Source organism: Aptenodytes forsteri, unplaced genomic scaffold (assembly GCF_000699145.1).
Source record: "Aptenodytes forsteri isolate BGI_AS27 unplaced genomic scaffold, ASM69914v1 Scaffold23, whole genome shotgun sequence".
NCBI classification, from domain to species: Eukaryota; Metazoa; Chordata; class Aves; order Sphenisciformes; family Spheniscidae; genus Aptenodytes; species Aptenodytes forsteri.
In genome coordinates, this window is record NW_008796043.1 from 6,855,219 (window position 1) to 6,879,210 (window position 23,992).

Here is a 23,992-nt window from a genome sequence, read left to right on the forward strand (position 1 = left end):
GGGGGGCAGCAGGGGACGGGGAGGGAGGAAAACGAAACCTTCTTCCCCAGTAAAGTTTAACATAAAGAGGCAAGGGAGCTCTACGCGAGTAGAAATCGTAAGACTACAGTTTCTGCAAAAGGGAACCTGCCAGAAAATGGGGGGGGGACGGGGACGGACGGACGACACAACACACACGGCAGGGGGCAGGGAGGGGGGAAAACGAAACCTTCCTCCCCAGTAAAGTTTAACATAAAGAGGCAAGGGAGCTCTACGCGAGTAGAAATTGTAAGACTACAGTTTCTGGTCACTAGTCTAGAATTTCATTATTGCAGCTAGAAGAAAGTTAAAACTGTAACTCTAATTTGATTTGAGACGCATTCAAAGAGCCTCAAGGAAATACTCAAGGAAGGAACAAACCTGGACACTGTACAGGCCTTTCTGGTACACAGCTTTCCATTTTGTCATCTCCAAATTAGTGAAGGAATTTAAATTCGCATTGACTAGAAACAAAACAAGTAACACAGAAGAAAGCCACATGTTCTTTGTGAACTGTTCATGTACTTAAAAATGTGTTACTGAATTATAACCTTCCTGCACTCCAATGCTTTGCTAAAGCTGGTAAAATGGAACCAAATCACCTCTTCAATGGATTTGGTCCCCTTCAACCAGCTGTAGCTATGCATTGATCACTACAGGATTTCTCCTATTTTTAAAACTGGACACTAAGTCTGCTCAGAGTAATTACGCAGTCCTCTCTGCAGTTGAGTTCAATTATTCTAGACAGTTCGAAGATAGAAGGTAACAAGAAGTGTAGTAAACTCTATATTTCAAAATTTCAAGGTTGTATTTGTAAATAAACAGCTACTGGTGTTTAATATTGTGTCCATATTCAGTGAAAATCGATCTCTTGTAACATTTATAAAGAAGATAGGTAAACAGTGAAATAAACACATTTTCCAATTATTTATTGTCTCTTGTATTTTTCCTCAAGTCTGTTGCCCTTTGTAACAGAACTGACCAAAAAAAAAATCTGGTCAAGAGGAAGCAATCATGAACAGTATTGGCAATGGAGCGAAAGTCTGCTTTCTGGGCACCTCTCTTCCTGTCGCCCTCTGCGTACTCTGCTCAGCAGTATTTGCCATCTTGCACATGCTGGGAATATTATTTACTATTTAAAGATAATAAATTTGTCACTGACCTCAACAGCTACAGGCTAATCTGCCATCTAATTATAGGTCTGCTCATGGGGATTATATTCTTTCTCCAAATCAATTTGAACAAAAGTCTTCTTTCAAAGCCTTTTCTGACATAATACGTCAATAAGAGGTTTTAGGAGCATGCTTTTTTTGCACTCAGCTTCAACCTACACTTACTGTTGGAACTGCAAATATGAAAGCAAAAAATCCCTTTTATTGGTTTAGAAAATAATTGTACAACTCTGCGATTACCTCACAACTTGTCTCTGTGAGGACCTCCATGACAATACAGCACAAAAGCCTGAGACACTCATTAACACTAAGTACAGGTGAGAAACTCCACCTCTCAAATACATCGCTAAAAACAGTTAAAAATTCCAAAGCCAACCAGTTCAAACCATCTGCAAGTCTAAAACCAAGGAGAGATCTACTAAATAACACAACCATGGGGAAAAAGTATAATTCCATTTTAAACCAGTCTCCTACTTGCAAGTTTATGAACATAAAGATGACATACTCCTTGCTATTGGACAGCAATATGAAATCTGCATCTTACCCCAATATTTTAATTTTTTTATTTAAAGTCCAGCAGAATTTATTGCTCTGAAGAACTAGTCGTACGCATCTGCAAAGTCAGGTCAGCTCTAAAAGCAGCCTCTATTTAAGATGCTAGCTGCAGTGTGAATAAAGCTCTCTTCACAAGATACAATGCAAATCTAAAACTAACTGGGGCAACGGATATAAAATATGCCTAGACTTCACAGTCATGTCTTCAGCTCAAAAATCTGAAGTCACAGGTATGCGAATAGATCAAACATAACCAAGAGTTGATAATATGGCAAAAATAACCGATCTGTGCAGTATTTTCAAATTTTACTCTCCTTTTTTTCTGTCTGAAAAAATCTCATTAACACTAAAGAGGCAAAGTCTGCCAAGCTTTGAGGTTCACAGTACTTTGAAAAAAGTCCAAAATAAATGCACTTTTAATATGACTGACTCAGTTAAAAATCATGAACAAGAAACAATGTATTAAATAAAATCTTAACTTCCCCACTCTTCATTTAAAATTTCTTTTTAGCTCTATCTCCCATGCACAAATTTAAAACTACCTACAGCATGAACTGAAAAACGTCCATTCCACATTTCAACATTATACATTAGCATGAAAAACAAAAGTTCTGTTTCTGTACCAATTCACAAGGCCTGAACAGAAGCAAGTTATTAAAAGGAGGAATAATCCACTAACAATAGGATGCTCTCCAGAACACACCATACGTTGACTTCTGGAAAACACTGCCAAACTGTCATGGAAGATTAAGTGCTGAGAAAAATCTAAGCTATTTGACATAAATCGTTACCTTTCTTATAATATTTATCTAATATTCAAATGTTTAAAACAGAATATATTTATTTTCTTATGAAAAATTAAAAACTTTCAAATGTTGTTCTCAGCATAGTTTATGTGTTTTTTTTTCCTTGGAGATCTATCTCCCTACTGTTAGTAAAGGTCAGAACTCAAGCAAGAAGCAGAATAGGTTTTGCACTGAAAATGAAATTGGTTCCAAATACCTATTTGATATCAACTGTAAGAAATTCTATAGAAATCTAGTTCACTTTATTGTGGTATCCACGCACTTAACACATGCATTTATATTATTATCATTAACAAGGAAGATGGATGTGGACTTTATCAATACTTATATACTTAGCAAGTATTTTATAAGTATAGATATGCACACATATGCATACACGCTTATATACATATATGAATATACGTTTAACATAACATATTTATATATTTGACCTTAAGGGCAATTTAGTGCACTGTATTCCATGTAAGGCACCACAGCCTATAGCCACAAAAACTCCAGTTTAGGTTAAACAGGAAAGCTTAGATTAGGAAAGATAGGTCCTTAAGTAAGGTTTCAAGCAGAATGTATTATGTACTGCTTGTGACCCATATCAGCTACAAGCTAAAGTTCAGGGGGTTATTTTTAACAGTGTTTTAAATAGCTTGTGCTTAGTGCATTTAACAGATTAGTAATAACCATTGTTCTATATCAGTTTAGGAAGACATAGTGGCAAATATAAAACCTTTGGTTTCATTCAGAAACAGGCCAGTGGTAGAACCGACAATGAAATAAACGACTATCACTAAAGTCTTAAAGAAAATAAAACTTAACTCCTAAATGTTACTAGCTATTACGATAATTTTTTGGGCGGGGGGAATTAAAAATTATTCAAAATAGGTTTATTTTTATTTTATTTTCATGAATTTCTTCCCAGGCTGATGTGCAAAATATCTAATACTGTGAACAAATGAAACTAGTACTTCTGTGATGGGGAAAACATTCTCTCTTTTTACATGCTTCAGAAGTGCTCAGATATAACTGCAACCAAAAAAGTAAATATCTAACAGCTTTAGATAGCTAACTTTTAGATGCAAGTGAAACCCCATGTATGGGAGGAACCTACACAGGATTCAAATCACTAATACTGGCAATATTTTCCTATTCTTCCAATAAAAGCTTTTGTAAAGGATAGAGGACTCTGGAAAAAATTGCACTTATGCCTCACATTCTACCAACCATCAAACTGACCCAGTCTGAACCAGAATTTGGATCCCTCCATCAAAGAAAAAGCTGGCCGCTCCTAAAACATTCACCCACAAAAAAAATCTTCAGCATCCCTATGAAGAGCTTTTTTCCCCTACACTTTCCCTGCGTCTCACACTGAGATCACAATCACACAAACCAATTATCACAAGAGCCTAAGGAAAGCATCACAGAACAAAAAACTAACAAAAAATACCCCACCTAGGTAACCGGAGACAGGAAACAGTACTCCTGGCTAATGCTGTTATATAAACATGGAGAATTCACATTAAGTGAAGAAGTTACTAGGTCAGACTTGAAAGAATTGTCTTCTGAATGCCAAAAATAAGCTCCCTTCACTAGGTCCTTGACATGTGCTCTTATAGACCTTTTATGAGCACTGTAGAAAACTGTAAACACATTTATTGTTGCTATCAGCACTTCCAACCACTACTTTTACTTTGTGAAGTGTGATTCCATTCCATATACATATATAAATACTTATGTTTACTTTTTAACTATCAGTCTTGATAGCTATGTTCTAAGAGACTAACCCAGATTTTATTCCCATATATTAATATACAGCCTTATTTGTCCAACTTCACTCAACTGAAAAGTAGAGTTTAGTAGTAAAGTTAAACAAGTAAACACACGCATTTCTTATTTCATGTAAACTATACTGAATTCTCCACCATACGATAAAATATTACTGAAGTCTTGCTAGAACAATAGCTCTGAAGAATACCATTTATCCACAACGTAATAAGCAACCAGCAAGTTTTCCATTAAGTTCTATCTATGCAATGTAGTTTTTGAAAGCTATCTTAACTGAAGACTGAATGTATAGTATGCAGCTAGCATAAAACAAGTTATGCCTTAAAACTAACTTTTTCAGATGAGCTGCTATATAAAAGCCGAAATAAGAAATTCCTTCTATACATACTTCTAAGAAAAAAAAATTAAATGTTTCTTATACTGACAAATACAATTTAATGCAACAATCCTAAGATCATTTTATAACTGCATGGTATATTTAATTATTCACAAAGAAGTATTCCTTAAAAACTCAACTCCATTGCCCAATTCCAATATTCGAGAAGGGAAACATTTTTACAAATCCTATCTTAAGATCTTACTTAATAACTTACTTATCAAAACATTTATTGGCAAAATTTTACAGCCACTACAGGAAATTTCCCAGTGATTTGAAGATTTCCCAGGGATTTGAAGTTACCTGAACTCAGCCTGAGCAGACTAGTAGCTTTGTTCTAATAATGGCTTCCCATTCCCAAGAAAGATGCATATCTAAGCAACATCAAAATTTAAGAAATATAATTGCATGCAGGTTTAAGGATCTTTGAAAGAATACCATAATTCTACCCTCCCATGCACTTGTTTTCCTTTTACAAATGATAAAATAATCTTTAAAAACAAATCTTTACCTAGGGTTTCCTCTTAGTGCAGCATGGTGAAGAGCGTTAAACCCATTGTTGTTGGTGATAGTAACATCTGCTCCAGCTTCTAACAATACAGCAAGGATGTCATCACGCTTTTTACTTATTGCGTCATGAAGTGGAGTGTCACCTTCAGAATCCTAAAACCAGAAACAGCTTACATCAATTTTTGCATGCATCCACATTAAAGAAAAAAGATGCTTAAATATCACTAGGAAAACTGACTACACAAAACAGCTCTTCAGACCATAAACTGTTGCTATACTGCAGAGTTCAGAGCAAGCTGCTTCTGATCTTGCTCTGGTTTTACAAATGCTTCAGTGGGTAATCCTACCCTGGGCTCCAGTATTCTACAATTACGCTACTACCAGAACTCAAACGCAGAGCTCAAGTATGCCTTGCATCTGATAGCACTGAAAACACTGGTGTAGACATCAACTTCTCTATGCCTCATATCCAGATGGCATTGATGCCCAAGTTACAATTTATGAGTAATAGAAGGACAGCAACAAAAACTAATGCAACAGAGAGGAGACTAGTCAGGCAGAAGGCAGCAGGGAATTTTGAGTAACGAATGCTAAGATTGAGCCAGCAATTAACCGTGTAAAAGACAATACCAAAAAGACAGCGTGAAATAAAAGCATAAGCAAATCGAAATAAAATGCAGTCCAAGTAATAAAACAACAGTTGTGCCTAAGTTTAACTGAAGCAGATCATTTTCCATGAAGCAAAGGCCAATGTCATAAGTAGTATTAAGCTTTTAAACTTGTTATGGCTAATACAAGATTACATTCATGTACACAAGGTACATGAAAATATTTCAGTGCATAATTGAACAGGCAAAGAATTTATATTTTTAGCTTGATGTTTTATTTTTCAAATATCCCAAATAAGGGAAAAATACTTTTTATTCCTAGAAGCATTTTGTACATTACTTATTCAAGGACCCGAATGGCTGATCAGAAAAGGAATGCTCTAGACTGACAGCGAGAAAACACAACCATTTAAGCTTATTTGCTGCTATACAGGCAAACTCTTTAGATTTATGCTTCCAGTAAAATTCTAACACCATATAAGTCAGGAAGTCTTTTGTCACTGACACTGATTCAACTGCAAACTAACACAGGAACTGAACATTTTAGCAATACATTAATATGAAAACAAATCTTCACAATCTTTACAGTGAGAATTAAAAACTGCCAAACAAAAAGTGCCAGAAAATGGAAACACTTGAACCAGTGCGAACCAGTTTGCCAAAACTAAATTATGTAGCTTTTATTTGGTTTAATTGATCATATTTCCTGAATTTACTGTTTACAGACTAACGTATGTTTCTGTTCACACAGTGAATTGGCTTGAGTAGTAGAGTGCTGGCCAGTTAAATTCCAGTCATGCCTCACTCTGACTCCCCTGTGCTCTCATCCACCAAATCAATCACCTACTCACATTTGCACATCGGAGTTCCTCAGCACACACACAGGATCTGAAAGTTCATTATTTTCAATGACAATTATATTTTCCAGATGGAGTTTCATAGCACCATTGTAATGAGTTTTTCAATCCAAACAGACTTCTATAAAGTCAGAGACATCCACTTTGGCTACCCATATATCACACATCATTATATGATATAGTCACCCTTCATTGGGCTCAACACATCAGACTCCTTATTATATCTACTGTTCAACAAATACTAAATAGGGTCTGGATTGATGTTAGCTGGCTAACAGCTCAACCTCAGCAAGAGCAAGACAGTATCTATAAAGCCAGGTGGAAGCAAATAAGTAAACAATCAATATATTCACTAATTTCAAGAAAGTTTGCTCATTGTTTGTTATGTGGATATACAACTTCAAAAAAATCACTATTGACATGGCAAAACAAGGAGGTAAATGTGTTATTACTGCATATCTGGATTTGCCCAGGACATTACAGCTTTTTCTTTCTGTTGCAAACCTCTTCAAACTTACCCATTCTGATTTGTTTTACTAATGCACTGCATGCAGCTGCATTCAGCTCATGCAGAATGTGGATGCCTGCTTATTTGATAGCAGGTTTCTACTCTACCTTCTCAACAGGAGGATGCACTCATACGTCACAGCTTCCACTACATCCATTACAGATAAAACTCCCTGTGAAATTATGGTACTTGAGGCCCTATGCGTGAGGGCTTTTTAAATAAAAGGCTGAACATTTAAAAGAGAATCTGGCTAAACAGTTCTATCAACAATAGGTCAATTCTGAAAACATGTTTCTTTTAACAAAACATTCCACAGTATCATCAGCCAAAAAATGCAAAGGTATAGCTTGCAAAAGGAGCAAACAGCTGTGAATTTGATAGAGGAGGAATTACTGAGAGAAAGGAGGAAAGAGCAGAGAAAGTTAACAATTACAGATAACTACAGTCTGAAAATACCAATTAACATCAACTGACTAGAACAAATCAGGTGCCTATCTAGCTGTCAAGAAAACAAATAGATTTAATAGCATTTTTATTACAGCTGATCACGTGTTGGGGTAGAGGCTGGGACAGGTACCTTCACAAGGTCTGTTCCTTCCAATCCCATTTTCCATAATTCTTCTATCGCCTACACACAGCATATCATAAAATTCAGTAGCTAAAAGTGAATCTATATTAATATTTACTTTACCTGGAGACTAGGATGGCAGCCAAAGTCCAGTAAAGTCTTCACAACTTGCAGATGACCTTTGTTGACAGCAATATGAAGTGGGGTCTGCCTGCGTTTGTTGCGAGCGTTCAAATCTGCGCTGCCTCGGTGCAAAACCTCTATCACAGCACCCTCATCACCGAAGGCTGCATGATGGACGGCCCTGTCTCCGTCTTTGTCCTAAAGTAGAAATATTAATTTGACCCAGTATATTCCACATTTCCTTTGCATTTAAACAAGATTAATTTAAACTGAACCATTGTGCATATTTGGTTTCTTTAAAGAGAAAAAAATTAGACAACCATGATAGCATTCAAATACCTAATTAAAATAATTGCTTAAACCACTGCAATAGAGGATGAAGAGTCTGTTCTTATATAAACATACGTATTCTATGACATATGATATTCTATACCATATACAACTATTGCCCTGAATCTTTGTGTGATGTGTTCATCAGGAACTCAAATAGATTCATTTGGGTTTCTACTACAAAACAACCACTGTTAAAAAAATACCCCCCAAAGTAACCCAGGGTAAACCTTCCTGTAACCCAGGAAGCGTTACAGATTCCAAATCATGGTATAAGACAAGAGAATTGCCTTGTTCATACAATTAAGCTAATATTTATTAGGGTTTATTGTATGTGTCTCAGTTTTCAGTTAATAAACCTTATCCAAAGGAAATTTGGGATTGATAGTGAAACTAATTATAAGTTTTGGTTCTATGATGATGATGATGATTCACAGCATTAAAGCTCTGATTAAATTCAGTTTGTTTCAGTTTCATCCAAACTGAGAATTAAGGTATGAAAGTCATAAATTTGTCAGTCTGGGTTATTTTAATATCCATAAGAGTGGACTGTACTACATGAAACATTTTAAGATATTAATCAAGTTATTTCAACATTAATGACAGTATACAAAAGCTAGAAGTAAAATGGAAGGTATATAAGAGGTTTCAATGAAATAATAACTTCCATAAGCTAGTTTCTAACTAAATTTTTGTGCACAGTGGAATATTACTAAGTATTTGTAGGATTTAATTTTTACAATTTTCAGTAATTCTCTATTGTAAGGAGGAAATAAAATCATGACTGATCAAGGGTGCACTGATGTCTCTCTTGGGTAAGCCGTTTCTCTTATCAATTTGCTTCCCCTCCGAGCGATGTTTTTTGAAATTTATTATGTGTAACACATTTCTAATACATTTTACATCAATGCAAAAATTAATAGTTCTTAGAATAAATTATATTTGTACCATTAAAAGATAACAATGAGACTATTTACAGCATTTAAAAAAAAAATTATGGAAGACGACTTAGCTGCTAATTATCAAATATATCTTTTTGGAAATATGAATACGATTTTCAAGACGGTCAGGGCACTAAACAGCAGCTTCAATAGCTTTTGAAAACAAGATATTTTTATGCCTTCCAAATCAACTCATGCTACGAAATTGTCTTCCCAGATAGCAGGATTCCTTCTCAGGCTCATCTAACAAACAGTCAAAAGAAGCCAAAGCTTGCCCATTTGGAAGGGGAAAGGATCAGAATCGGGAACTTCTCTGTATTTCTCATCTGGTTATAAAGATCATTATGAGGTGAAACTTATCAAGACTATGACAGTAGTGTTAAACTGCTACAACATTTATATTGACAGAACAATTTGTTTCACAGGTATGTGGTAACTTGTCTTTTTGTATTTGCAATCTGCAAAGTACACCGAGATACTTACTGATGAAACCCCATATAATTTATTAAATACTTTACAGTTTTAACATATTCCAATTTTGTGATGCAAACCCCTAATTTTATAAAATCTTAATGTATAGAATTCCTACTTTAATGAGTAGAGGTCAAAGAAAGCATGTGCCTTTTTTTTAGCTGAGCATCAAAACAAATAATCTCAGAAGCTAAATCCCACTGTGTGGTTTCTACACAATAGTATATTAATATACCTAGAAAAAGCTAGCAACTAATTAAGCATCTGTCCTAAGACTTATATTTAGATATAAATCTAAAATATTAAAAGCACTATATTTCTATACATGCCAACAATATAATATTGTCAGTACTGTCAATATAATAACTGATACCCATTAATTTCTGCAGACTAGAAGGCTACATATTTTTACCATATAATATCTATGTCAGGCTTTTTGAGCTCTGTCAGTAACAAATTGTTTTCTGACTAAACAGAGGCCACTGTACTCTACGTTAAGCAGTCAGAGAAATAAGCACAGAGGAGACAACGGTCTGAGGGCATCCCCAGAAAATGTCATCATAAATGTTTATACTCTGCAGCAGTGACTATAAGTGTAAATATATCCAATTTAGCTATAAAGCAGGCAAAGTAAGGATTTTTATCTATTGCTTCCATGCCACAGACCACAACAGTGAAGTAAACAGACTAAATTTTTGCTCTCTGCGTAATGGGATGACTCTGTTGCACCTTCACATCACTAATTCATAGACAGCTGACATTTTTTAAAGCCTGAAACATATAACCATTGATCTAATCATATTATATATATTATTAATATTACAATAATTAATGCAATTACATCATTAACTAGGAATATCATCTTCACTTAAACAACTTAAAGTTACATGAAAAGGCTTGAAAATTCAAATAACAATCCCTGAAAATATTTTTTTAATGCTAGTGTTACGACACTTCTGAAGCCTGAGCAAATGTGAACTCTTAACAATTCTACTCCTAGCTGATTACCAGGTATATTATCTTGAAGTTGTTTATGCAGTGCTTCTATCTCCCTCTCTAATGCTTCTAACCCTTCCTTATACCAGAGGAGAAAGTATCAGTCCACCACTTGATTAACATGGCAGCTTTGATCCCATAGTACAGATGAAAAGCAGCTTAGTCTAGTTTGTTACAGTATATGCTATGTACTGCAGTGAAAGCACTACTTCTAAAATGAAGCTACTTCACAGAAATCAGACCACAGCAAGTATGTACTGCATCAAATCTAAGCCATCTCTACCATTTAGCAGAAAACCTTTATAAAGTAATGGTGTATCTGTGAATAAAAATAATTTTAGTTCCAAGGATTACGTCATCGCTTCATTAATGTATTAACATATTATAACTTCTGTATATCAAATACAATATAAAGCTAAATGCCCAAGCATATAAAGTTATTTTTCTGTTATGCAAACAATGACTGGGCACACTATTGACTTCTAGGCATTCTTAGGCTTTCTCTTAATAAGAGAAATTTGACAGATCCTTCTTGTGCTTCACAAAATGAGCAATGGCTGCAATATCAGTGCATTCTCTGTAAGTAAACGAGGCAAAATCAATTCAAAATGCAAACACACAGTATGCTGACAGATAATTTCCTCACAAGCAATATTTCTAAAAAGCCTAAACAAAAGAAATCCTTCCATTTTGGGTGAAGTTAAAAAAAACCAACCAAACCTGAAAAACTGGAAGCAGAGTTGGCAGTTCCTACCCAAAGATACCGTTATTACTTTTTGCTCAAACTTGCTCCTAACTGAGCACTGTATTTAAGAAGCATGGCAAGTATCTCAAGTTGGAGATGCAGCATCCGACAACATCTTTTTCTCTGAGTGCCACAGGCAGTGTGCTAGCCTATTGCATTCTACTGTTGAAATGAAATAAAGGAAATAAAGAAGGGGCTTCATCCACTAGCTTACATAGCTCTATTATATTAGCATTATATTTCATTTAATTAGAGGTGCTAAAGAACTGGATATTGACCTTTTGTAATATTGTTAGCAGGAGGCTAATTTGGGAACATAATGACAGTAAGAAAAGTTTTTTTACTCTCCCCAACATTTAAAAAGAAGGCAACTCAAATAGAATTGCTATTTCTGTATGTAGCAAAGTTTAAAACTTAAAGAGACACAAAGTGTATTTTTGAAATCTTTACGTTACCTCTGCTTCTACATCCACATTCTGTTTCAGAAGCAACTTCAAAATGTCGACATGGCCATTCTGACTAGCGGCTTGCATAGCTGTGTGTCCAGCACATTGTCCATTCACCTGGAAGCATATCAGTACTTTGAGATAAGTTGCAAGACACACACACGTACCTATGAACCACTTGAGTAGTATACATCCAAGTTTATTCGAAAACTTAAAGCAACAGCACGCATATGAAAGTATCAAATGAACAATTTTTAGACAGATGCCTTTCTGGCACATATAGATAATCTCATAGGTCTTTTGTATTTCATTTCTATAGCATTAGCTAGATTGAAGGAAAAGCAGCAAGAACTTGATTTATTTCAAACATTAAGACCTTAACAATAGCTGGATTAAAAACTTTCGTCTTTGGGCTACTGTAAAAGCAAGATTTTGAGATCAGGTCTCAGAATGATACCAGTCCTCTGCTCTACAGTATATTTAACTTCATTTTCTAATTTATGGCAACAACAGGAGTCAATCTGAACAAAATACCATGCTTTGTATAATCTTGAGCTACAAATCAGTCCTCAGAACTGATGGAGTTTAGTGTCTTATCTGCAAGAATTACTACTGCTGTGGTAAGAAAAACCATCTGATTGTGATTTTAAAACATATTCCCTGAACCTAGTCCTCTAATTCTTAAGAATTTTCTTTTAGGACTTCTCACTACGAGGTGATTAGACAAGTTGGTAAAAGGAATCTGGCAGAGAACAGATTAGATGATCTACCTCGTGAGTCAAAAAAACCAAAACCAAAACAAAACCCATAGCAACAGCAAAAAATCCCCCAAATCTACCCTCCTTCCTTCTATCCCCTCAAAACAAAAGAAGTTGAAGACCCTTCACTAATTGTGAGTGTTTGGTTCTCTGTCCCGACTCTGGCAGACAGAGGCTGGAATGTATTTTAATTCATGGCAGACAATAGAACACAAAAGCTGTCCAGCAAAAAAGGGCGTAAAGCACTATTTTCACACACCCCCAACACATTTCATAAGACAACACATGGGAGAAAAGACACTGGAACCAGCTGTACTACTTCTATGCAGACACACTAGTGACTGGCGAGGAGTACCTAGGACAGCTTCACTTCCTTTTAGTATTACAGATCCCCAGAACAGGTCCTCTCAAACCAGAACACTCACATCTACATCTGGTCTCTTTAGCAGGTCTTCCACTTTAGCAACATCTCCATTGGCAGCAGCTTTAACCAATTCTTCATTGAGATCTCCAGATTCTTGGGTTTCAAATAATTTCTTCAACAGCTGGGACAATCTCTCTATAATTATTAAACAAAGGACAATTAAGATTACAATTCTAATCACACAAGAACAGAAAAATAACAGCTAAAATTGTCATGTTTCTAAAGGCATGTACACAGTAATACACAAGGCACCATAAAATGGCAGCTGTAAGTTATTATTCAGTTCTGAGTAAGCGCTGCACCCCAATACCCTTTAGATAGTTGAGACTGTCACATCAGACACTTCAAAACAAAGTTGGCTGAACCACAAATAGCTTGTCTACCACAAAATACAGAAGGGTGGGGAGGAGGTAAAAACATGAATTTACATATTGATATAATTGGCTTCTTGGTCTTCTAGCTTAACTTAACATATATCCTGCCCTCTGTGATTTGAAACACTAAGTCATATTACTCTTCTAGCTAGTTTTATGGCCACTGAAACTTTATCTTCAGGGCAGAAAACTCACTGTATCTATGTCTCCCTAGTAAAAAGTCTAGAAAATGTATAAAGGTTTCTTGGCGTTAAAGCAAATATGTGAAGAGGAAAAAACAACTAGCTATGACCAAAAAGAGGAAAAACATTCTAGTTTAATTGATCTGTGAAATAGCCAACAAAACATAAAACACTTTGGATATCTTTCTGCCTCATTATTAGATGAATGAAAGCAGGTTCAACAGAACTCAAATGTGATTACATAGACACAAAAAAAAAATCCCACTGTAATTAGTCAAAGGATGTCTGACTAAATTTTAAGACAGAAATTGTAAGGAAAGACTGTTATTCTGAGTAACTGCTTGCAACAGATCCCTCGCTTATGCTTGCTATCCCACACCACCTATTAAACAAGTATGCTGCTTGCCACAGCCAGTGACACTCTCTTCATGCCTTAGTCCCTATACCAATCTAACGTCCTTTCCAATCATTTAAATTTTAAAGCCCTTAGAGCAGACCTCCAAAGACATACCTGCACTGTGGCCAAACAGAAACCCGAATTCGATTTGGAGTTTTTTTGCACCATGTCAAGATAACAACAACCAACATCTCCATACAGACTGCAAGCTTTTTCTTGCATCTTTCTCTAAGGTATAACATTCATTAGCCAAACCCCAAGTCTGAGTATTACTAGTACATAGTTTGTATGCAAGGTTAATACTTATTAACAATTTTTTAATTAACACAAATACTTGCCATACATACATTACTGGTTATTCTTGAAACTTACCACCAGATGCATTACTTATAGCAGACCCTGCTGATGCCACCTTTGAGACAGCTGCTGGATTGTATGTCCAAGATGTCCCACAAACCTCTACCTTTAAGTCGCTGTCTGAATAGATCTGCTGGACCCGACCAACTTTACCTAAAGTCTGCATTAAAGAAAATGTCAAATGCAAATAATACTAAAAATAAAATATTTAGAAATCTGAATGTTGTAATAAGTCACAAATTCTATGAAGTCAGTTGTTTAATAGTACAGGCACTAATACCTTTAGCTAAGTTTCATCAGGCTATGCCAATTACTACATCTGAGCAAGCATTACACTGTGTTTGATGAAATACACTTTCTCTAACTTAGAAGAAAATCACTTTGACTCCCACAACCTCCAGGTATTATTACCAACCATAATTAGAAATATTATACAAGTTTTACAATTCTATGAATCCAAATATACAGCTACTTACTGGAAGCATTGCTTCAGCCCACTCTCCATGACCTCTCTGAAGAAGCTTGATTCGCTCCAAGTCATAACATACTTGAACAAGGTCACCCACTTGAAATTGAGAGGTACCTCCTTCTGCACCTTGAGCAGCATCTCCACTTCGGACAACATTGGCTTTGGTGAGAACAGCTGGATTAAACGTCCACCTACACAATGAATCATTTAAAGCAGATTTTAAACATGCAAAGGGAAATATATGTTTAAAAATTATCTGTTGGACAAGATTCTGCTTGTATGCCTACAAACTTTCTGTAATTGGATACTATGGCATATTTGTTGTTAACCATTTTTTGCCCATAAACTTGTCTGTGGGTCATTAGTTGAATATTTCCAGGGTAATCTTCAGAGATGTACATTTGTAAAGCAATGAAGAAATATCCTGCCTAAGGGGAAGCAAGCCAACAACAATGGAATAGTCCTGAAAGTAGCTATACAGTTTGTTTATTTTTCCAGGGAGAGAAGGAGACAACTCTGGTTGAAAAGGGGAAGATCCAAGCTGTCTCACAAAGGACTGGACTGTCAGGACACAACATGGGAAGAAGATGGGATTTTGCCCCCTCCCACCCAAGTCAAACTGCAACATTCAGTCATAAAAAATACTCTTCAGTCAAATGGATGTCCTAGATACACCTCAATTTTTAACCAAACTATCCTAATTTGTACTATAAATTTTACTGGTTTAGAGGCATCTAGCTGTTTTTATTCTGAGTTATATTCTAATATATAATATGGTGATCCCTCCTTTATGTGCCATTTGGTCTGGGGTTGACTTTCATTCAGCTATATGACCTAGTTGAGAAGCATCAGATAATCTCTATAAAGGGCAAAGTCAGGGAGGAAATCGCAGGATAGAGCGGCTCCTCTCACTGGCTCTGCAGCCATGACTGTCAGAAGAAACGCCACTTGCATCCCTTCAGCTTGCATTAGCTCAGAAAACAGCTTTGTTTTGCATTACTTTGCGATATTAACAAACAGTATCTTGAGGGAAAGCCTGAATGAATAATGCACTGTTAATCCTTTCTGGACAAACTGAACAGGACAGTCTCCAGATACAACTGAAATGATACTCCATTCATCAGCTGCTTTTTAAAGACAAGCCCAATACTTCAGAGCAAGACAACGCAAAACCATGTGGACATATCAGCTCAGATGCAGCTGCAGAGCTGGGTTTGAATCCTGTTAGCATGGATGCAGCTCATCAAATTTCAAACCTAAACTGCTTGCAAGGAGTGCTTTTGGCAACAGCTTCCCCAACATTTCCCATTCTTGGTCCATATTTATATAAACTAACATCCCTTTGAATAAGAAAATGCTAGATATAGCTCATGCCAAGGTCACTCTATATTAGACAAGATCCCCAACATAACATTTGTCACCTGTCCTCTTAACCCATTTTCCTGAAAACCCGCAATGCATTGCTATTACCATTCCCCTTGAAACCATGGGATACTTTGTAATTAAAAAATAAATTACTGCTTAAAACACTACATTTTGGAAATAAGATAGTCCAGAATGTCATTCATTATTTCGGACTCAAATTTTCACCAAGTGAGAGAGGCAAACTTCCTTGTCCCACTAAAGCATCTTTAAAGGTAAGTCCTCATCACACATTGTAGAAGGAATATAAAAATTCTCAAGAAAATCTTAGTAGACACAAAAGGAGAACAGAAAGTTTCTGGCACCAAGTGATCGCAAGTGCTGAAGGCAAAGGAAGTTTGTGAGAATCAATGATGAAGGCTAAATAACAAACCTGTTGCCACTTGGATATTGTACTACAATGTCATGATCCTCATCAATGCCACAAACTGTTCCAGTTGTTGTTAAAGTTTCAAACATGCCATCAGTCCATCCTCCATGACCATGCTGCAAAGACTGTACAATTTCCAAGTCAAGGTCAATGTTTACAAGGTCACCTATTTGCAGCCCACCAGGGTTTCTGTTACCATTTTGCTCACCTGAAATGGAATAAGAAGAAAATGTTCACATGACCACACTAATTCTCCACGCAATTTAAAGAACAGAAGTTAATTTCTGAGACTCGATGCCTCTGCAACTGTAGTGGCCAATAGCTAAAAGGGAGTGAACAAGTGAAAAAGAACTCAATCTCTGGCTATGGAATTGTGTGTTTCTTGTTGAGTTTTCATGGCAAATAGCAATGACACTGGCAAATGCTAAATACTTGTCACAGACTCCACTGTGGGCTCTAACTGGGATGGTAACAGTTATCATATGGTGTTAGACACCTAGATACATAAGAGCTCTGATAGTTTTGACAGAGTCTCATACAAAGTGCCATCTATCCACTCAGAGGCTGAAAGATAAGCAGAAGGCCCACAGAAAGTGGTTTTGAATCAGGTCAGTCCTTGAATATGGAGAAAGCACCGGCAAAAGAATACCTCCAAAACAACCAGTGATGAAAATCGTTAACCTTATAAGTGGGGAGATGACTACAAACAAAAAAAAACCCTGCAAATTTAAAATTAAAATGTTCTCCCTGGACAATGCCTGCTTTCAAAAGATGTGTCATAGAAAAAATTCATTAGCTGGAGGGAAATGGCATACACTCACACACATCAAGCTGTGTTAACTGATGAGATTTGTGGACCTGCTCACTGCCAGAACCAGAGGATGGTATCTAGTGCCATCCACAGAACAGTGAAGAGTACGACAACTGCAGAAGTCATGTAGACTGACTTCAATGGCAACATCAGTGGCAAAGGACAGGGTGAGCAGAGTTCCTTCAGTAATAATGCCGTCTCTAAGGGGGAGAGGGGAGTGTTGGTTTTTCCCCTTCCAAGCAAGAGGTAATAATGGAGAAAGGGTCCTTGCACTGTAACAATAAGGAAGTACAAACAAATAGCCTGACAAATAGAGACAAAAACATTGTTTGGAGGGAGACTGATTCCAGAGCCTGAAATCCACACCAGATGTTAGCAGCACTAGTTGCAGCACTAAAAAACTCCAGAGGAAAGAATGCCGGAGAATCTGATACTACTGAAGAAGAAACTGCTGAGAAAGGAAACGCCCATGAATAAATGCTCATGTTCAATGGACTTTGACTTCTATGACCACCCAGTGACTTCTTTCTGTCCTGGTCTTAGTTTAAAGGACCCATAGATGGAACACTATTTTCAGTCTGTACCCTTTACCTTCACAGCAAAACACACCTAACATGGAAAACAGCCACTTCCACAGAGGACAAAGTCAAAGATTAATTCTTCAGAAAAGCTACTGATATGTGTTAGATATCTTCTAACATAGATAGAAAACTTAAACAGCAAACATCCCAGAGACAGCCTTGATGAGACAAGGAAGTCTAAGAAAGGAAGAGATATAAAACAGCAAAGAATTATAGAAGCATTAGTCAGAGGAAAGGATCTCTAGAGGTCATCTGGTCTGATATCCCACACAAAGCTGAACTAACAACCAGCTGAGGTCAGCTGTGCCTTTGCCTATCTGAGTCCTGAAAGCTGAGGTTCCACAACGTCTCCAAGTAACTTTTTCTAGTGCTGCAATATAGAGCTGTAGGTGTAACAGAAAATTTCTTCAATATCTGATCTGAACCTCTCGAGTCACTTAGGGTGGCCTTAAGGCCACTACCATTTGTTTTTATGCCATTTGCCACTACTGAAATTTTGGTGCCATCATTTTCAAGTACCCTTCAAGTGGTTGTAGGTGGCTAGTAGATTACCTCTTAACCTCCTTCTTACCAGACTAAACAAGCCCAGCTCCTCCTCCTTGCAAATCATGTCCTCTCAGTCTCTTAACCACTTCAGCAAGCCACCATCAGACCCTCTATAGTTTCTCAAAACTGGGGGAGGGGGGAAGAGGAGATGGACAGACAATGACACAAACAGGACATAGTATTCCAGACACAGCTCCATCACCATTGAGAAGAGGGGGATAATAACTTTTCCTATTCTGTTGTCCACCATCCTCCTAATATAGCTCACTATGAAATTTACCTTATTTGCAATGACGGCACACTGCTGTCTCATTCAATTTGGTATTCAGTGCAACACCCAGGTCTTCCTCAGCAAGGCTCCTCACTCAGGCATTCACAATTCCCAGTCTGGGAATTCCTGGTACGTAGGCTTATTCCAACCAGAGTGCAAAACTGCACTTCTGATTGAACTCCATGAGGTCTCCATTCACCAAATTCTTCACTTCCTCAAGGCTCTTCTGAATAAAGCTTTACATTCAACCACGCCCCTCTGCCAACCTGCTATCACCTGCAAATTGTCTGGGATTGTATACTGTCTCACCATCAAGGTCACTGATGTGGTACTGAACAAAATAAGTCCCAGTATTTTGCCCCAACTACATACTACTCTGTATTAATTAGGCCCCTGCTGGAATATTATTTGCATTCTATTTACTTCGAATATCACAAAGCTTCAAAAATAACTTTCTAGCTTTTAATGCAAGCATACATTTAAATTCACAGCATGAACGTATCTGTGAACTACATTCAGAAGACAAATAAAAGGGATAGATGTTCTAACAAACAGTAAGACTGGGAAGATGGAGGATAATATGGTAAGAATGATGCAGTGAGTCCATCATCATCCTTTAAGAGCAACTTAATATAGTGGAAGGGGAAGAATTTAACAAAGAATAGTCTCCTACTATCTTTAGTGATTAACATTCATGCATTCAAATACGGTATTCACCCTAAAAGTAAGCTACATGCAGAAAACATCGACCTGTACTTTTAAAGCAAGAACGAAAATGAATAAAGGGCACAAATAAGAACCTAAGTTTACCTGTGTAATAAAGAACCAGTAAGATTCTATTACTACTTTCCTATTTTCATTCACGTCAGATTAAAGTGACAAAATTAATTTTAATTACAGAAGCAAGATACAAAGATCAGAATGCCTTGGCTTTTTCCTTTCAAACAATTCATCTACTTGACAGTAAATATCTAAGTGACTTCTTGGACAATTGTTTTTTTTCTAAACAAAACAGACCTTTACTGTTGTCACCTTTTCACCAATATTGTCAATAAAAGAATAGTGCTTGCAGGTCATACTTCAAGTATTTGTGCAAGGAATTAGATTAAAACTAGTAAATAGAGAATTCTCATCACTTCAGAAAAGCCAGTATTATCAGCTAAGTTTTTTATGCATTGAAATATAATAATTAACTCAAGAAGAAAAGCAAAATTTTCTGTAGTGTCCAGTTTTATGACCAGGTGTTTTGCCAAGGAAATACACATTAATAATTAAGAGGTTTGTGTCCAGTAATCTATAAAATTTATCCCAACTTGCCCATATTTCAAAAACCAAAGCACATGGAAATTATTTTTTATAATACACTCTGCACAGGTCTACAGCCCAGCCAAGACACTAGAGGAATAAGTCAGTGCAATAGCTGATGTGGAAAACCTCAACTAAGACTTCACAACATATATTAGTATAAAATAATAGGTTGTTATATGTTCGAATGACTCCTGTTTATGGCTATGTACACGCTACTTCATTGAACACCTCTGAGTATTTAAGACAGTCTTATAAGAATGCACAGCCATGTTTGGCTCTTTAGAAATATAGTGCACAAGACTTGTGACTCAATTTATTACTTAGTCAACACTTAACAGCTCCCTTGCCATCCACTTGGCACACTGATACCAAATACATTAGCAATGTAATTTAATAAAATAAAATAAAAAATAAATTACAATTTATTATTAATGCATAGAAATGCTACCATTTACATTTCACTAGTAAGGATAGTCCTTTTAGATGACATTTAAAGAGAAATCCAGACTACGTATAATTAACACACATCAAGATAAATTTACTTTATCTTCAACTCACCTAACACAGGACAATGGTCCCTGTAGAAAGAGCCTCCTTTTGCATCTTGGACACATTTCAGGTCAGACTATGAAGAGAGATTGAGACAACTTTAGTCCTCACTGGCTGAGTCTCCAGGTTAACATAAGTCAGTGAAACTAGAACTGAAATACACTCAATAAGAAAGGCTGAAAATTACGTGTACAAAAAACATGCCCCATGAATTTGTTACTGATGCATATCATCTCAAATACTTTCCAATCTATCAGCCTTGACATTCTCAAGATTTTAACAACCTTCACCAATATAAAAGGCTATAAATGATGAGACATTTTTAACTCAAAGGAAAGTATTAAAATAACACAAAGCTCCTTTGCATTGTTCTATAAGGTTATCTTTCCTTTTAAAAAACACAAGGACAGAAAAAAAAAAAAGTATTTGCAAACAGTGCTCAAGGCCACAGCCTTTCCTGTACCGATCATTTAATGCCTGCCAGTGCTGCCCCCTCTTCCCAACCCTTTTTGACAGATACATGTTTAACTTAGAGAAGAAAACCTGGCACCCAAATTCTACAAAATGAAGAATTTCTGATTAAGAATATACAGAACACAAGGATATTGCTTTCTTTTTTAAAAAAACAGTGCTGAGCTAAACATGATCTTTTTAAAGACAAAAGTTCTAAAGCTCATCCTCCAGAAAGACTCTGTTCAATATTATCTGAGAAACAGAGGTTTCGAGTGTGATAACCAACTCCTATTCATAAAGCCAGCAGAGTTACTATAATTCTCCTTTCCTCTAGTTTTTTCCCTGTGTAACCCTTAAAGCCAAATGGCTACCATCTGCCATTGCTCCTTATGGAACAATTCTCACTAAACAAAGGGCATTTTGTGCGCACTACGAGTTGGGAAGGAGATAGGAAACTGTTTGTAAAATGTGTCAGAATATTCTATGGGATGGGGGAGGAAATAGAGGACAGGTGGTGGTTATGATATAATCAACTAGAACTAAACGAATACTTTAACAATTATTTTTCCCACACCCAAGATTTATTGACAGACTGTGCTCCTGCAAAAGGATTAAAATGAAAACTCTCAAGTCTTCCGAATCATCAAGGCACTGACAAACACAATACTACCCTCAGGGACCTGTAACTGCTAAGCAGCCAGAAACGATACAAAATTCAGCGTACATCCTGATCTGTGAAGAATGTACCACCACTTTTTCAAAAAGTGATGAAAACAGCCAGATGAAAAGAATGAGATTTAGCCGCTCTTGTTCAGCCCAGCAGCAGCAGGCCTGTGACAAAATGCTGCCACCCGGTGGGCAGGTGCTGGGTTTAACTCGGCCGAAGACAAAGGGGCTGCGCTGACCATCCCAGATGGCAAGCCGATTCATTCCCCCAGACCAACGGAGATTTAACGTGCTCGGGAGCACTCGGTCTCACCCACTGAATACAAACTCTTCGTGTCATGCAACAACCAGCTGTCTGCACAGGAGTCACGAAGGGATATACATGCAAGAGCTGGTTTCACGTTCTTCAGAGCATTAAGAATAGAGCGCAGGAGGGTCCTAAACGGTTCTCTTCTCAGCAAAGCAAAATCTGGGTGAAAGATCGCTTGCATTACAGCAAGTGTTAACATACAGAGCAGACTGATGGCTAAAAGCTAGCAGAAGAAATAAAATATTCAGTAAAAGGCTAATTACTATCTTGCAGCAGAAATTAGTAGGAAGCAGGTTAAGATACATTAAATTTTACAGGGAAAAAAACACCCACCAGAAACCTACACATCTACTCTTTTTTACTCTGCTTGTACCATGCCCTACGCATAGTTTATTTCTGGAGTATAATGATATACTTGGTTGTAAAACTAAGTGGTAGCTTGATGTTGAACCTCAGCTTCACATCTGTCTTCCTTTCACTTACATGGTGAAGTCAATGCTAGATCACTAAGGAGTAAAACAAGAGTCTGATTTAAGTATCACAGAAAAGCAAAGGTAACGTGTTGGTTTTTTTTTTACATAAGCCTTCACCAAAAAATTGAGGACTCAAAATGCACAGAAAGATGAGGCACTGACAGGTATTAAGGCAGTACAAAACTAACTCGTATATACTGTATATACTGCAAACAGTTCCTTCAGCAACTTTACAAACAGCACTAAGAAAAGTAACGTCAACGTGATAAAGGCCTGCAAATGTCTTAGAAAACATAACCAAACCCAAAAAAGATCCTGGAGTTTTAAGATAGGAAACTGTACTTAGTTGTACTTCAGTACCACGAAAGCTGGGTAAGCAACTATAATTCTACTTCTAGCGCTTAGCTACAATATTTATCAGAAAAGGAAAACAAGCTTTCTTCTGCCCAAGTAGTTTAAGTGAAAAATCAGGGGTGGTGTTAAGCTCCTGGCCATCCTCCTCTGGGGACTGCGTGGCAAGAGGCCCCCCTAGTGAGGACGGAGCACAAACACACCCTAAGCCCGGCCACACAAGGCTGCCAGCACACCGCTGCTGCCAGCTCTGCTGTACCGCACTTTGGAGAACCCCACCAGGATTTTTACAAGTTTTATGAGTCTCCCTGAGCCTTGTACATGGATTGAAAACGCGGATCGCTTGGAGATGAGATGTGCAAGTGCAAGAGGGACTGTACCAAAACACAAGGGACGTTAAAATGCAAGTTTTAGACATGGTGACACCATACGCAGAAAAAGAAGTAACAACTGGGAGGCTGGGTGTAAATATGTGATGGAGACAAACATGCAAAGATTAAAACAAAACATAAGCTTTTATACACTAACTTGATGGAGAAATCATTCAATGAACCCTGAATAGGATTCTTTCAAGAAACAGAAAAACAAGCTATAGATTTTGTGGAATTTGTGTATAGTTAGAGAAGAGATGGAAGCCCCAGTTAAGCAGGAAATCGTTATAATGAAAACTCAGGAACAGCATGAGCACAAAACATTGCACAGTAGGACTTTCAGATCCGTAGTAACAGCTGATGCACATGAGCAGTGAGTAATAATGGTTTTTGCCTACAGTGGAGAACATTGGTCTTCTAGCATCTGCCTTCTGACTTGCTGAAAAATTCTTTGCATTCCAGCTGTATGTGACTGGATTACATAAAGATCATGATCTGCTCAGCCAAATGGGAAATACAGAAGATGTAACAGTTTACTTTGACTTACCATCCAGTTATACCACTGAAAAAACAGCAGCAATTTCATCATCATAAAAACTTCAGAGAATTTAAAAAAAAAAGTACATTACAGCAACATCAGCAATATTGGCAGATGGTGTAAAAGTGCCGTCATCCCTGACCTTGAAGAGGAAAACAATGCTGAAGGAGCAGCTGCCTACTGGAGTAACTATTAAGTTATTCCA

At 36.9% G+C, this 23,992-nt stretch overlaps 1 protein-coding gene across 1 annotated transcript in view; it reads right to left on the minus strand.

Moving 5' to 3' along the window:
* The window catches only part of MIB1 (mindbomb E3 ubiquitin protein ligase 1), a 93,583-nt gene that overhangs the window by 40,653 nt on the left and 28,938 nt on the right, over window positions 1-23,992 (minus strand). Inside the window, exons 5-12 of the mRNA XM_009285679.1 lie at window positions 20,635-20,701; window positions 16,563-16,767; window positions 14,775-14,958; window positions 14,314-14,458; window positions 12,990-13,123; window positions 11,816-11,923; window positions 7,878-8,075; window positions 5,215-5,366 (exon numbers count right to left, since the gene is read on the minus strand). Of these exons, the coding sequence (XP_009283954.1) occupies window positions 5,215-5,366; window positions 7,878-8,075; window positions 11,816-11,923; window positions 12,990-13,123; window positions 14,314-14,458; window positions 14,775-14,958; window positions 16,563-16,767; window positions 20,635-20,701 (1,193 nt within the window). The remainder of the gene's footprint in view (window positions 1-5,214; window positions 5,367-7,877; window positions 8,076-11,815; window positions 11,924-12,989; window positions 13,124-14,313; window positions 14,459-14,774; window positions 14,959-16,562; window positions 16,768-20,634; window positions 20,702-23,992) is intronic.